Genomic DNA, 11943 nt, shown 5'->3' on the forward strand with positions numbered 1-11943 from the left:
ACCACTAACTAGGTATCACTAACTAGATACCACTAACTAGGTATCACTAACTAGATACCACTAACTAGGTATCACTAACTAAATACCACTAACTAGGTACCACTAACTAGATACCACTAACTAGGTATCACTAACTAGATACCACTAACTACGTACCACTAACTAGATACCACTAACTAGATACCACTAACTAGGTACCACTAACTAGGTATCACTAACTAGGTACCATTAACTAGGTACCACTAACTAGATACCACTTATCACTAACTAGATACCACTTACTAGGTACCACTAACTAGATACCACTAACTAGATACCACTAACTAGATACCACCTATCACTAACTAGATACCACTAACTAGGTACCACTAACTAGATACCACTAACTAGATACCACTAACTAGGTACCACTAACTAGGTATCACTAACTAGATACCACTAACTAGGTATCACTAACTAGATACCACTAACTAGGTATCACTAACTAGATACCACTAACTAGGTATCACTCACTAAATACCACTAACTAGGTACCACTAACTAGATACCACTAACTAGGTACCACTAACTAATACCACTAACTAGATACCACTAACTAGGTACCACTAACTAGGTATCACTAACTAGGTACCACTAACTAGGTACCACTAACTAGATACCACTTATCACTAACTAGATACCACTAACTAGGTACCACTAACTAGATACCACTAACTAGGTACCACTAACTAGGTATCACTAACTAGGTACCACTAACTAGATACCACTAACTAGGTATCACTAACTAGATACCACTAACTAGGTATCACTAACTAGGTACCACTAACTAGGTACCACTAACTAGATACCACTAACTAGGTATCGCTAACTAAATACCACTAACTAGGTATCACTAACTAGATACCACTAACTAGGTATCACTAACTAAATACCACTAACTAGGTACCACTAACTAGGTACCACTAACTAGATACCACTAACTAGGTACCACTAACTAGATACCACTAACTAGGTACCACTAACTAGATACCACTAACTAGATACCACTAACTAGATGCCTTAGTGTAACTTTTTCAAAAGTCTACTTCCTTAGATAATTTTAAAAATCTAATGGTTCACTTTTTAAAAGTTTACTTTCTTTTTTATTACATTTTTAAAACCATCCTGGAACCCAATCTGGGAGCCTTCGGCGCAGCTTCACGGCCACATTTGGCTAATGGGGGCTTGATCTACATTTTTTTTCTACCGGCGGCGCAAGCAGTGAAAGCTAGAGAAACACCACAAACTTGCCTTGAATGGTTCTCACACTTTAGAATCGGTGCCTCCAAACTCTTCTTAACTATTTTGTTTTAATTGACCTGTAATATTATTACTAAGAGAAATAGTGCATTGTAGACCCATGGAGAATGAGTTTTTGTAACACAGAAATGCAGAGAAACACTTGGTATGCGTGCCTTTGGGACCCCAATAAGTCAGTTTTCAACACGACCCAAAACCAATGACTTACTAAGGGAGCGTAGAATATTTCAACATTAATGTTTACATAAAAGCTAGAATAATATAATACAAAAAAGTTTCCGTAACTTGTAAATTGTTTCGTTTTTCAGTTGATGTTAACTCTGTTTCTATTTTTAATAATTATTGTTACGCATGTTTAAAAACTGTTGATAAAATGACACATATAACGGTATATGCAAACTTTTTAAATAGAATCTAAACTCATTTTTAGAATTGTGTAACAATCAATGAATGTAGGTCATCAGCTTGCGTTCTGAATGTTCAATAAAAAGAATAAACTGATAGTTTTTATTCGGACTTTTAGGGGCAAATTTGTTGGGGGTGTGTGACACCATGAACTAACTGCACTGGGTCACACAGACCCTACTGACGCCACTTATTTAATATATATATTGTTTTGTTTTACATAATTCGGATGTTCCTTCAGAGTTGAAGTTTACTTCCTAGTCCAAACCTCGCGCAGGACGACGGGGGATGCGAGAGGCCGGGTTTGAACCCTCGACCGTCGACAAATCCGAACGTCAATCCAGCGCGCAAACCTAAAATTATTATTATTAGCCTAACATTACCCTCGGCCTGCGTGTCTAAATTTGTGTTTACTAATCTAGTGGATTGGATTTAGATGTATGTTAAACTTAGTTAATGATCCTTTCAAGTTTTTTTTCTTTCGCTACGAAAATAAAATTAGTTTTGCGAAAATGGGTTTACCCGAAGTCGATGCATACATATCTATTAAAAACGAAAAGAGCGATAGCTTTGTTAAATGAATGGGATTATAAAGTAAACAATTAAACGAAATAATGTTTAGTAAGTGATTCATGAATGAATATAAACCTATCTCAACTCGGCTTCGCAGCTTTCGTAAACGAATGTATAAAAAATGCTTTAGAAAACCAAATTTGAATGTTAATTTGATCAAAATATGAAATGAATGGACTATAATTAGTATGTTCATGTGTTAAAGTATAAAACTATCTGTGCGAAGAGAAGTTATATCATCTTAGAGTTGAATTAGAGTTTTAGATCTAGGGATGGAAAGATATGTAACATTACGGTATTGTCTAATAAAAGAATATTCGTCAGGAAATCTGTAGTCACAGATATAAGGAACTAATTTATGTAAAAAATGGTTTTGAAACACACATCTGAAGGTTAATTTTATTATATAATGAAATCAATGGAACTTCTTTTGTATTTTCATGTGTCAAAGTAAAAAACTATCTGAGCAAAGTGTATTTCTTAAAATTAGCTCTAGATCTAAATCCTTTCGATCTTTTCTCAAGTCAACATTGTAAACATGGCCTAGATCCATAAATATTATAGCTTTAATAGAGTCGGACAACTTTATTTTTTTTGAGGGTCTTAAGTTTGTTTTAGGGCTACAATACATACACTACGGTCTAAGTTAGTACCTAAGGAATATTCCTGCCAAGTTTTATCAAGATTGGTCAAGCGGTTTTGATTTCTATTCGTCACATACATACATACATACATACATACATACATACATACATACATACATACATACATACATACATACATACATACATACATACATACATACATACATACTGTTACAACATTTAATGGAGGCAACTCAACGAGGTATGGGAACAAGACAATACAAAGTTTAATCAACATAGATCACCCAAAACAAGAACCGTTCCAATCTCCTCGCACTTCCTCTTCTTCTCTCCCCGTTCATTTAGTACATCCTGGTGCGCTGGTGCGCAACCATAGAGTCACTAAAGAACATGGTCATTACAATACATACATACATACATACGCCTTACTTTATACTTATATTGTAGATGTGTGTGTGTGTGTGTTAGGGTTTGGAAAATTCGCCTCCCTCCCCCCCAAAAAAAAAAGTTATGGATCCTCTAGTGACTCAAAGTCAAGCATTTCCTTGGTCGCTTCACTGATGGGTGGGGGGGGGGTTAGATTCACGTGGCAGTTTCTCAACGTACCAGCTCAGGCCTGAGTTAGGGGAATACCCTTCTCATCAAGTGTGTATGCATAGCATCCACGTCATTGTCCGGCCTTGAACTTCATCTCCTGTTTTATGCCATGTTCTGCTGTTGGAGCATTGATAAAAACAAAAGTTTATTTGAGTGAGGTCAGAGGCGTCGCTATGAGAAGACCGAACGTTTGACAATGCTTCGTTCTATTTCCCTTTTGAGATTTTTATTTCGATAGACATGATAAATAGTTTGCTTGGAGTCGAGCTGTAATAATGCGGTCTGGATTTTGGGAGTCAGTCTTAAACAAGGAAATCCTTTGCCGAACACTTTGTGACGTTGTGATAGAGCGTGGCATGAGGTGTGCGGGACATGTTCTCCGACACAAAAAACTACGAATACCAAGAGTTGCGATGACATGGAGGCCATTACAGATCTTTCTGAAGACAAATTGCCATCCCTGAACAGGATGATGAATTTTCATTACATAACAAACAAATTCAACGTGAGATGAAATGAAATAAATGTAGTAGACTCAAGTAACAATATACAATTTCAATCAATACGAAAGATATTTTAAAATATCGATCTAATTTTCTAAAGATCGGTTTAAAATTTAATGGCGGACCTCATAGGTTGCGCCCATTCATTCGTGGCCAGCACTGAAGATTCTTGATAACAAATATCAAATTCCACACTGATAAACGAGGTCGCTTTCTATATTTAGTACATCGGTAATTCCCATATATATTACGTAAGGGAAAATCAGCTCTTAAAACAGGAATTCTATATCACATAGGGTACATAGTGTCTACAGTTAAACATCGAACATTAACTGTCTTCTGTTCGCTAAAAGTCTAAACATTGAAAAGATGTCTCTTGTGATAGACCAAGTGATTTTTGCTCTATTAAAATTTCTATTTTTTATAGTATTCACAATTATAACCTGGTTCCTGTCGGTAACATCACAATGCCTCTTATTTATAATCACTTTTGTGGCGCCGATTGTCTTCCACACAACGACAGCAGCCGTTCAGGTCATCACCCAGACTGCCATCTGCCTGGTCCGGGTCCTGGTAAGCTTCATCCAGATGGTAATCATCGACTGGAGGATCACACTTTTGGTGTTATTTTTCGTCGCGGCATGGTTGCTGAATTTACAATTTGGGTAAGTCAAAAACCTGGCATACGAAATGTGCGAGCTAATGAACGTCTGCCTGGTAAAAGAAAAAAAGAATTAGGGTACAATAAAATAAAATATTAACTATTTATCAATTAATGTCAATTTACCAAGAAATAAATTATATGGGAAGATAACAAATGTATAGCGATTTTTTTGTTCGACTACTTAATGTCCCTAAGTTAAATAATAAATGAGAAGTTCTCTTGAAATCTACATGTTGATGCACTTATATATACACTATATCTAGACTGGACGTGGAGATTTTTTAACACTACAATAAATGTCCTGAAAATTTGTTAGCAAGTTGGATCAAGGCGTTGTTTTGTAAAGTAGTTAAAAGAAGTAAAGTTGTTTTTTTTTTCAACCCTAACCTATGTAACATATAATTTAATTTTTAGATCTAGATCTAGTAATTGAGCATATAATAGTACTCTCGTCTCATAATTATTATTTTGCAATTTTTAGATACATAATCTAAAAAGATCTAGATAATCAATCTATTTATATGTACATAAGATGATTCAAATCAACATGAATTATTTCCATCTAGAATTTTTGAAACATTATCTAAATGGAAACTAACAGGAAATGGCTTTGTTTCGTATATTTGCGTGAATATCCGAGAAATGAATTTGCTATATTTCTAAACTTTAAAAACTAAAGATCATTACTTTTCTAAGACAGAAAAGATTGATAGGGGCAACTCCCCTTAGAGCCTGAAATAAAAGTTTACGTACATAAAAATATATATATATATATATATATATATATATATATAGGTCTGTGAATCGATCAATCGCGGATAATAATTTATTTCCGGTTTCCAGTCTAGATATAATATATAAGTCTATGCATTAGAGTATTGTAATAACTTAAGTGAGGCAACTGAACGAAGCACATATATCTTTATTTACAAGACATCACAAGTTCATAAAACATCATCTTTCTTAGGCACAATCTCTCCATATTGGCTCTCTACTTGGGCGGAAATCGTTAGTCTCTTCATGTCAACATCCTGTTCTAGTTTGGTTACTAGAAGTGCGCATCTCTGCACTAGCCTGGATGGTGGTGCGCATGGCAAAGTCATAACATTGCCCCCGTCTTAGCACTTTTCGTCCCGAAAAGAAACACTGCAGTGGAGCTTTGACAGTTCAGATGGAGGTCGATCGGTGGGAACAACAGACGTTAGGGTGTCTGTTGCCCACAAAGCCATCTGCACAGTTTCCCGTGGTCGTCGCTTCCTCTTCTTCCAGTTGGCCAGTCTACGCTTGGGGCGATATCGTGGTCGCTGCTTCGACCTCATGACGATAGTCGCTGATGCCAGCCAGCTGACACATGGAGAGTTAGTGGAGGTCAGGGTTGCCAGCCACGTAACACAAATGGATGTTGTGGTGATCACCGTTGGCTGGGTTTCTTGGCATAGGCACTGTCCCCGCAGGACGCCGCATATACAATTCAAGTCAATCGCATGGATGCAGTTGCCAAGCATCGAGTTCTCTCTTATGCCGCTGCCAAAGTCAAATTCATTGTTTCTGTCTCGGCCATTGTTGGGGCCCGTATTTGCAATTTCACACGACGACATCCAAGGCAAGGAATCAGAAACGGTCTTGAGGCTTTCATGGTTTGAGTTCTCTTCAAAGGTATTGACAGATAAACAAAGGTCTTTAATGTCCATAGCAGCCAGCTTGGACGCAGACCCAATATTGTCTTGATATTTCCGGCTCGTTGCAGGTATATCAGGAACAAAAGTATCAGGCACATAACAGACTTCTATTGTTTCTTCATTTATCTCTTTCCTTTCGAATCGACACATCCAATTGAAATCGTCGCAGCAATCGTTGTCACGTTTCTCGCCCTGAAAGTCATCCCCGTCAGACTTGCCCACAACACAGTCACAGACAGCGCTCCAATCCCCAGCGCCTCCATCACCACTGTTCAGCCACAGTCCTGACCAGGCAACTGCTCCTTCCCTAACGAGTTTATTCCTCCTTTTGCTTGCGACTCAATTTTATCACTTTGGTCTATTCGGCCTTCTACTTGCATCTACTTTACTCCCCATCCTATTGATTTGTGCACGCATTGCATCAATTTCTTCCTGTATCCTGCCAAAGAACTCAACAATCCCAAGTTCAATTTCAAATGTGTAGGTCTCCGGATCTTCTACTTCATCGATCAGGGCATGCCGCAGACGATCCGTGAGCGTTTCCCTGCTACCGACGGGTTTTAAACCTCGGTCCCGAAGCTCTTGTCGTAGCTCTTTAATTGAGAGCTGATGTAATAGCTTCAAATATGTCATTGTAATCAAAGCCTACCTCCTCTCGTTAAGTTGCCTATAATCACACTTCTGAGACCAATTGTAATAACTTAAGTGAGGCAACTCAACGAGGCACATATATCTTTATTTACAAGACATCACAAGTTCATAAAACATCATCTTTCTTAGGCACAATCTCTCCATATTGGCTCTCAACTTGGGCGGAAATCGTTAGTCCTTCATGTCAACATCCTGTTCTAGTTTGGTTACTAGAAGTGCGCATCTCTGCACTAGCCTGGATGGTGGTGCGCATGGCAAAGTCATAACAGTATATTAAAATATTTTTTTTTACAAAAGAATAGGAACATAGAACTAAAATGCTGTTTAACATTAGGGTAATTTTAGAATATGCATCTTCCGTTTGGGACATTTCAACTCAAGAAATTAGAACAAATAGAGCAGTGAGATATTTAACAAACGAATATTGACATTTGATTAGCATAACACTATAAGTAAAATCACTAAATATAGAGACACTTCAGGCCTGAAAGTAGAGTAGCTGTAATACATAAATCACTGAACCATAAATTTACTAATAGAATAACCTAAACCTAATACAAATGCTCAAAAAGACAGAAAAGATATAGGCACATTTCTTATTCCCTATGCTAGGTTAAATTTGTATAAGTACTCTTTCTTGCCCAAGAGCCATTAAAGAATTGAAAACCAGCCAAAACTAAACAACTTAGCAGAGTCACTGATGACCATGCATGACTAGATTGACACATGAAATGCGTAGAACGTAATTATCTTTTTATGCAACGTCTGTAGTCCATTAGACAAGATAAGATCTGTTACAATGTAATCCATTAGACAAGATAAGATCTGTTACAATGTAATCCATTAGACAAGATAAGATCTGTTACAATGTAATCCATTAGACAAGATAAGATTTGTTACAATGTAATCCATTAAACAAGATAAGATTTGTTACAATGTAATCCATTAGACAAGATAAGATCTGTTACAATGTAATCCATTAGACAAGATAAGATCTGTTACAATGTAATCCATTAGACAAGATAAGATCTGTTACAATGTAATCCATTAGACAAGATAAGATTTGTTACAATGTAATCCATTAGACAAGATAAGATTTGTTACAATGTAATCCATTAAACAAGATAAGATTTGTTACAATGTAATCCATTAGACAAGATAAGATCTGTTACAATGTAATCCATTAGACAAGATAAGATCTGTTACAATGTAATCCATTAGACAAGATAAGATCTGTTACAATGTAATCCATTAGACAAGATAAGATTTGTTACAATGTAATCCATTAAACAAGATAAGATTTGTTACAATGTAATCCATTAGACAAGATAAGATCTGTTACAATGTAATCCATTAGACAAGATAAGATCTGTTACAATGTAATCCATTAGACAAGATAAGATCTGTTACAATGTAATCCATTAGACAAGATAAGATTTGTTACAATGTAATCCATTAGACAAGATAAGATTTGTTACAATGTAATCCATTAAACAAGATAAGATTTGTTACAATGTAATCCATTAGACAAGATAAGATTTGTTACAATGTAATCCATTAAACAAGATAAGATTTGTTACAATGTAATCCATTAGACAAGATAAGATCTGTTACAATGTCTCCATTAGACAAGATAAGATCTGTTACAATGTAATCCATTAGACAAGATAAGATCTGTTACAATGTAATCCATTAGACAAGATAAGATTTGTTACAATGTAATCCATTAAACAAGATAAGATTTGTTACAATGTAATCCATTAGACAAGATAAGATCTGTTACAGTGTAATCCATTAGACAAGATAAGATCTGTTACAATGAAATGTAACGGCCTGAATTGATATATTCTCCTAAAGATGTAGCCATGGACCCATGCTGATATAAATGATATTCGAGACATCTGCAGGTCGAGTTCGTCTGTAACTGAAGAAACTGCAGAACTTCATACAAACACATCGCAGGTAAAGCATACATGCTATTAGTGTATGTGAAGTCCGGTAATGCGTACCTAACATGGTAGTGTTAAAAAAAAAACGAAACTTACTCTAGGTGTAGGCCTGTAGGACGTTGAAAACGGTTAATGAATTCAAACTCTTCTCAGGACACCGAGGCCTGTAGGACGTTGAAAACGAATTCAAACTCTTCTCAGGACACATGTTGAGAGAGAACTACGTTTGGTGCCAAATTAGAAATATTAGTGAAGTGTTGGAGCGTACTAAAATTGAATGAGAGATGCAAACTATTTCTCAATTCATCCAAAATGAGCACCTTTTTTTAAAAAAGCCTTCCTGAACTTGTGTCACCCTTGAGGACAGCGGTTGTAACTAAATACATTAGCAAGGCTTCCCTTCACCCCCCCCCCCCCCAAATAAGTGTGTAAAATGTGTCAAAGGTAACTAAATTTATCTTTTTTTTTTCTAAATTATTTTTTCAGCTGGTCTTCAATTTCTTGAAGTCACATGTCAAGCCCAGAAATGATGACGTAGATCACCTTGACCTATGTGAACGACTGTGCGAAAGCCTACCGAAGGTGTTCTCACGACGTTGACGTATGGACTCACAGCAACTCTGTATTAATTTTTGTATAGATATATATCGACGTTTCTCGATGCACAGACCGGTCGTAACATCCGTATACTACATTTCATATCTTCCAATTAATATCTGGGAGATGGAGATACAAAGAAATGACTCACATATGATGAAGGGTTGTATAAATTACAAATCCTTTTTTAATATAATGCATTCATGAATATAATATTTTCACTTGATTTTCCTATTGATATTCATTTGCATATGTTAAATAAAGAGTAAAAGTCAATTTAGCAACGATACAAATGTTTGTATTCAATGTTTGTGGTCTTCATGAAATGTAGGTCTTGAAATCCTTTGTTTTCGTTGTGCTACTCAAGCGTCAGCTGGTCGTCAGTTGGTCATCAGTTGGTCATCAGTTGGTCGCCAATTGGTCGTCAGTTGGTCGCCGAAAAGTGTAATCACATCACTTCTGCCCTACTGATTATCATATCCATGTGTTTATCTAGTCATTCATGTTTTAAGAGGCTTAAACTCTCCTAGGTCAATGTTTTATTTTTCTGGCTGATTAAGGCAACCCATTTCCAATTTCTAAAGGCACACGGGAAGATGGAGCACTTGCTAAAATTAGTCCTAGCACAAGGAATAAGAAATGCGCCTTTATCTTTGTGTATTTCTGTTGTTGACGCTCGTTGACCTATAACCCTAGATTGCTAGTAATTAAAAAAAAAAAAAAGATGTAGGCGTGTACTATTTGAAACAATAGAACTTGAAATAGCTGGAATAAACTTCTTTGTTTACTAAACAAAATATAACTTTTTTTTACAGCATAGACAAATTCAACCTGAGATGAAAGGAAATAAATAATATAGTAGACTTAAGTAATAATATAAAATGGTATTTTCAGCAAAATCAATCAATCCTGGCAAAATGGAGCCGTCTCTCGTTCGTAACATAGATTATGACAGAGACGCTTATCTTGCATTATTATACAAGATTCATAATTAATGATTCCGTTCTTCATCACCTTGGAAACACACACACACACACACGCGCGCTCACACACTCCATGACACTTTCTGAGTATTTTGTTTGGTTGTGTTTATGTAGTTGTAAATTTTGGTGTAGTGTTGTATGTAAAGAATGTTCTCTAAGGATATCCCACATTTTGAATTAATCTGGTAAAAGAACACAACTATCCACAAAAAAAACCAACAAAGATGCTTATATATCTGAAAAGTAAATCACAATATTTTGTTTCAATCATTGTTTTAAATGGATTTTAAAGAATCTTTTTCCAGTCTGGTGCAGATGCATTTCGACAGAGCCCCGACATTGCAGATCTAATGCAGATATGTTGTTTTCATTTCATGCTTCAACAAAGTCACTATGGACACGATCCTGACGTGAAAAAGAAATACAAATTATTCTATTAATTAAATGGTAGGGCCTAGCCTACCGACTGAAAAAATGCCCTGTCTCTGTACTGCCACTACAGCCCAATACGGTGCCCACACCAAATGTGGGAGATTTTTATGCCTCAGCCTGTAGTATTGCTACTTGCTTGCTGGGTGTTGAGCAGTTGAACTTTAAATGTCTTTGCCTCGCCTGCGATACTGTTAAGGCTGTTCTATATTGTTTGAAATAAAATATATAACACAAGTTTCCACAGTCAATGGTGATATATGAATTAAGACATGCTTGAAAAATTAACGTTCTTCCCTAGTGCTATTAGAGCCAGCCAGGAAAACCAGTGACTTGGCAGAATTTAAGTCATTGGTTAACATGCACGACTAGATGAATGACGCGTAGGAAGTAACCATCTTCTTTTTTTAAGCAATGTCTGTACTATATAAGATAAGAAGATAAGACATCAGAGCCCACAAATATTATTTATGCAAAAGAAAATAAAGAAATTCCTAAACTTAACTTTTTAAAAACTATTTGTGTATTTTTTAAATATAAATGTGAAACTTACACAGGTATCAAAATCCACATTTTTCATGCATTGACATAAATAAAATCAAAGAATTTTTTTACAATTAAAACATTTATAGACATAATATTTTTCACAGAATAATTTCAATATCTAGTTTTTTCATAATAACACTGATGTAAAAAATCATAATACTTCAACAAAGAATGCAGATCGAAGTTGACTCATAACAAGAAAAATATATAAATTATTTTGTTTAAAGACAATACCTCTTTTATATAGCATATCGAGTGATTATTTTGCTCTCAATAACTAATGAATGTTGGTATATTGAAAAGATGAAAAAAAGATTTTACACCGCCATATTTCCAAATTGTCTCCTATCCCCCGGAAAAAAAACTCCTGGCTAAGTGAATGTATAAATGTGCAACACTTTGTAATATTCTAATGATATGCCTTTAGATCTAAACCTAGAAGACGATGCACACTACGTTCCTG

The 11943-nt window shown here is 35.7% G+C and overlaps 1 protein-coding gene across 2 annotated transcripts; it reads left to right on the top strand.

The window, feature by feature from the left end:
• The first annotated feature begins 2123 nt into the window (after positions 1–2123).
• LOC106056444 (uncharacterized) lies at positions 2124–9802 on the top strand. Of its 2 annotated transcripts, XM_056032380.1 has the most exons (3): positions 4210–4647; positions 8884–8938; positions 9412–9802. In XM_056032380.1, the coding sequence occupies exons 1-3, from the start codon at positions 4352–4354 to the stop codon at positions 9523–9525; spliced, it is 465 nt and encodes a 154-aa protein (XP_055888355.1). In that variant the 5' UTR covers positions 4210–4351; the 3' UTR covers positions 9526–9802. The 2 variants fall into 2 exon arrangements, 1 of the variants encoding a protein (XP_055888355.1); XR_008778417.1 differs by lacking the exon at positions 8884–8938 and having other exon boundaries at positions 2124–4647.
• Positions 9803–11943: the final 2141 nt, after the last annotated feature.

This window comes from Biomphalaria glabrata, chromosome 6 (assembly GCF_947242115.1).
Source record: "Biomphalaria glabrata chromosome 6, xgBioGlab47.1, whole genome shotgun sequence".
NCBI classification, from domain to species: Eukaryota; Metazoa; Mollusca; class Gastropoda; family Planorbidae; genus Biomphalaria; species Biomphalaria glabrata.

Excerpts from the sequence above, each read along its gene's own strand:
- LOC106056444 (XM_056032380.1), top strand. The coding sequence starts at position 4,352 with ATGTCTCTTGTGATAGACCAAGTGATTTTTGCTCTATTAAAATTTCTA. Across the intron at positions 4,648-8,883 it reads TTGCTGAATTTACAATTTGG|GTCGAGTTCGTCTGTAACTG; the intron begins GTAAGTCAAAAA and ends AGACATCTGCAG. Across the intron at positions 8,939-9,411 it reads TTCATACAAACACATCGCAG|CTGGTCTTCAATTTCTTGAA; the intron begins GTAAAGCATACA and ends TTATTTTTTCAG.